At 52.1% G+C, this 4,607-nt stretch overlaps 1 protein-coding gene across 1 annotated transcript in view; it reads right to left on the reverse strand.

Moving 5' to 3' along the window:
* Positions 1-3,224, reverse strand: part of SH3BP5 (SH3 domain binding protein 5) — a gene marked incomplete at its 5' end in the record, with an annotated part of 54,618 nt that extends 51,394 nt beyond the window's left edge. Inside the window, 1 exon segment of the mRNA XM_014585083.2 lies at positions 3,162-3,224. Coding sequence (XP_014440569.1) covers positions 3,162-3,224 — 63 coding nt within the window.
* Between the last annotated feature and the right edge of the window lie 1,383 nt (positions 3,225-4,607).

Raw genomic sequence — 4,607 nt, forward strand, 5'->3', positions numbered from 1 at the left:
CTCTTCCTGCAGTCCCACCCTCGGGGATGATCATCCACTCCTCCACTCCTCGCCCCAGCCAAAAGACGAACTTGGACCACTGTGCCTGGTGGTTAAGGGAGCCAGATCCCACGCGGCTGTCTGTGGTTTGAATCCTGGCCCTGGATTCAAAACGCTGGCCACCTGCTCAAGAAACATACCAGGTACCCGTGCGTGTGCCTCAGATCTAGAAAGGAGGGAGGAGGGGAGAGGCGACTGTGGCAGAATCAGCCCATGGGAGACGCTTTCTCTTTCTCTCATATACCCTCTAGCAAATTAAAAAAAATAAAAAATACCCTCTAGCAAAATAAATAAATAAATAAAAGTCAGCTCCTTGAGGGCACAGTCTTTTTTTTTTGCCTTGTTCACCCCGCTTGGTGCCAGTGCTTGACTAAAGGCATACAGCCCACCACGGGCAGACAGAGGCAGGCAGACACACACACACACACATACTCTCCTTCCCTTCAGGCTCCGAGCATCTGTGCACCACGGGTACAAGCCCACACCTCCTCCATGAGCCTGGCAGGAAACACCAGTCACGCTTGTGCAGCCCAGAGCCACACTGGCAATGCAGCCGGTCCCAGTGAGACGTGTTTCAAGTGCACGACACGCACAGTCCCCTGACGCCAGCACAGACATGGGCAACATCTCACTGTTTAAACACTGGCCCACGCCGGGACGTCACACTCCCCCGAGTCCTGCAGGTTAAACACTGGCCCACGCCGGGACGTCACACTCCCCCGAGGCCTGCAGGTTAAACACTGGCCCACGCCGGGACGTCACACTCCCCTGAGTACTACAGGTTAAATGAAACGTATTGAAACTTCAGCTGTTTCTTTCTAAGGACGGGGTGCCCCTCTGTCGCGATGCTCCTGCCTCAGCCTCCACAGCAGCTGGGACTACAGGCACAGCATCAGGCGGGCCAGAGCATGAACTGGCCCCGCTGCGCGGCCTCAGGCTCAGCCAGGAGCAGATCTCCCCGCAGCCCGCAGGGCCAGGCTGCTCCTCTCCCCCACGTGCCTGCTGCAACAACTTACGGGGCGGTGCTGTACTTCTGCGAGTCAGACTCGTGAGGATAACACCGCTCAGCCCTGGCTGCCTGCCTCGCACCCTCCAGTTCACCTCACTCAGGGCTCAGCGCAAGGCAGGAAACACCCGTCCAGAGGTTTCCTGCGACACACGAACGCTTAAGTGTTTTCAGAAATAGGAATCGGAAATCAGAGCTAAAAGAGTTTAACAGACTAACCGCTCTCACCCCAGAAGGCAAAGGCCGAGAGACCGGGGCCGTCTTTCTACCTAGGCTGGTCAGCAGGCAGTAGGTGAGAACATACCATAAATTAATTATCACTTAAAAAAAAAAAGGTCAGCCTGTGACATGATGTTTAAAGTGGTTAGATCCCACATGGCCAACTGCCATTCGATTTCCAGGCCTGGTGGCTTGAAAAACACACCGAGCATGTGTGCATGCATGCCCTGAATCCTGAGAGTGGAGGAGAGGATGCAATATGGCCATGCCTCCTGAGGTGTGCTCTCACCTTCTTTCTCTGTCTGGAGAGTGCACAAACCCTATAGCCAAAAAAAAGGGATACCTCCAATTTCTTTTTTTTTTTTTTTAAAAAAGGAGTATCTTCAATATTTAAAAAACAAAACAAAACAAAACAAAACAAACTTGTCTACTCTTATTTGTGAGCTGAGGGGAACACCTGGGTGTAGTCTGAGATGGAAGACCGGGGTCTGTCCTGCCAGTGAACCTGGCCAGTAGAACTTTCTCTCATAACTGAAGTGCTCTCTGCTCTGTCCAACACAGGAGCTACTGAGCTCTTGAAATGTGGCTATTGTGACTGAGAAACTAAATCTTTATCTTCATTTTAGTAAATGTAAGCTTAAAACAAACAGCCACCCTGCGGGGCTGCCCAGTTCCAGGTGGCTGCGACAGACACAATGAGGTTAAGTGTGCTAACCCTTCGTAAATGCTAAAGCCCTATAGGAATGGTAGTTTTTATTGCTTAAAGCATTACATAGCTGAGATTCGGAGCTTTCAAATGCCCAACATCACAAAAAGACTCAATTCATCATGACTGAAAAAGACTTCCAGTTTTCACTTTCCTTGTGGAGAAAGGCAGCCAGTGTTCATGGATAGGACCATGGTAAGGGTGGGGTGGAGGGCCACACTGATGCCCTGTACTCAGTGCAGCGCAGCAAGCTTTTTCATCCACATGCCGACAGTTCCAGGACCTCCAGAGTCTACATGTGTGCAGTCTCAAGTCGAACTGCTAATGGCTTCCTGGTAGATTAGACCCTAACTCCCACAGCCTCACTCTCCCAACCAGGTGTTTCTTGCGTTATCAACTTTTCTCATTGTTCCTCCTCAGACAGAAACAGAGTCTGCCAACAGCTCCCTACATCCCTTCAGTTTTCTGACAGCTTGACAGCCTGACAGTCCCAGGCTCCGGAATACACACAGGGTTCAATGTGCTGATGGAGCAGAACCAACTAGTGCTGAAGAGGGGGGACTAACTGGTAGCCGTGGAGAACGCTAACTTGTTTACACACAGCTTGGAAAATGCTCACGAAATTCAAATGAGCTCTTGTCTCTCAAGATCTTTCCCAGCAGGAAAGCCCTTCCCAGTCTAAACAGCTTTTTGTCACCATTAAGATAATTACACTCTACACACAAGCAGACAATGAAGAGTTGAGCAAGGAAATGGAAGGAGGGGTTCCTTGTCAGGACAGGGAAGTCAGAAATGGGTAAGTCTGAGGAAATACCGAAGCACAATTGGTAGGAACTTCCCCAGCTACTGAAGAGGTTCTGTTATCTCATCCATCACTCCCCACCCAAGAGCCCAGCTCCTTCTCACGCAGTCCTTCCCACCTGTCCACAGACGCATCCAACCAGGCGATGCTCCGCACAGCCCTCAGGCTTGGCGCTCTGGCCCACGATGAGAAGCAACGTGAAATCAGATCCTCTGGCGTCCCACCCACGGTCAGGTCAGGGGCGTATTTTATCCTGTCAGGAGGGCCCCTATTGCTCAATTCCCTGGGGAGGGATTCCAGCAGTAACCTTCCAGCTATTAAAATAAAATTAACCAGCCAGGTGACACGAGGGGGTGGCAGCTCTCAGGACGGGCCCCAGCTCTCCGTACCTCAAGCTCCGTCTCCCGTCTGTTGATATCATCGGTTGACTGATTTAACTTCTCCAGTTCTCCCTGGTGAAGAAAAGAAAGAAGAAAAAGATATTTAGAGACTCATCTTCGGTTTCCAGGATAACTCAGCCCATAACCTACAAAACTGCCCCAGTCCCAGCCTGTTTCAGGGAGGAGGCAAAGCTGGTGTCAACCCTCAAGGATCAACGGGCTGGCTGGAGGGGCCAAGGGCGGTGTCCCTCCCTCTCCGTTGACCATGGCCCTTCTGATGGTATCAAGGCCCTAGGGAAATACCCTTTCTTAGAAGCCAAAGCCTCGTACTAGGTACCTGCCGTCAGGTAAGTCCACCTGTTACAAATGGTTAGTGACCCGATAGAAACTGCGCATCTGTGTTGGAGCAAGCACTTTGCAGATAAAATAATTTAAAATGAAATAAAATCAGGCCCAAAGTATGTTTAAATCCATGATTAAATGATGACAGAATTAATCATGACAGAATTTGGGTTGTTTTTACATAGAGATATGAAAACCTTTTCTTTTCACAAAAACAAAACAAAACAAAACAAAAAACACTGGCTTTAATCCTGACCCTCTAAATACACACACAGTAACTGGTATTTTGTAAAAAGCATCTACGGTGAAACTAATTCGTTTTTAGTCTGCAAACAAAGGATCTTCCTAAGACGACACCAGACTCCATAGTTCAGACTGACTTTAACTAGAGCAATCCCTAACACAAAGATTTCTCCACCTCATCTTTTATGGAGTCGCTACAATCTGCCAAAACCATTCATTCAAGCCCAGCTGCTGAGTTAAGGGAGCTTCTAGTTGATCTGCACTGAAAAACAATCCCAGCCCCAGAAATTGCAGGGCATACTTAAAAACGGTATTTTTTTGATGATTTATGGAAAAGGCAGACAAGCAGGTTGTGGAACAGGATCTGCTGGGCTTTGGGCTGACAGGGCTGACGAGGACGCGCTCTCCCAGGTCCGGGCTTGGAAATCGGCTCTGAGCCCTCTTCCTTGGAAATGGAGGCAGGAAAGCTAGACCCCCGCCGCCTCCCACGTCGGCGCTGCACCAGCTCCCGGATTGCAGTGCACGCCCGGCCCCACCACGACCCAGCGCGGCCGTGAGCGGAACCGGGCCGAGGTGACAGACTCCGTGTGCCGACAATGAGCCGGGGAGGGAAGGGCGCGCACCTGCGCACCTGCGCACCTGGGCCAGGTGGGAGTTCGAGCCCGGCCCGGCAGCAGGCGCCGCCCCCGGCCCGGTCCCGCTCCCAGTCCCGGTCCCGGTGGCAGTCCCCGGCCCCGTCCCCGCCCCTGTCCCGGCCCCGGCTGGCAGTGCCCGCGCCCAGCGGGTCCCCGCGCAGACGCCGCGTCCCCGCCTTTGTTGCTCCCCGCGCCGCAGCGACCCCGCAGAGCCAGGCCGCGTCTACGCGGGCCT

The sequence above is a fragment of the Tupaia chinensis genome, unplaced genomic scaffold, assembly GCF_000334495.1.
Source record: "Tupaia chinensis unplaced genomic scaffold, TupChi_1.0 Scaffold148822_2, whole genome shotgun sequence".
Taxonomy (NCBI): Eukaryota; Metazoa; Chordata; class Mammalia; order Scandentia; family Tupaiidae; genus Tupaia; species Tupaia belangeri.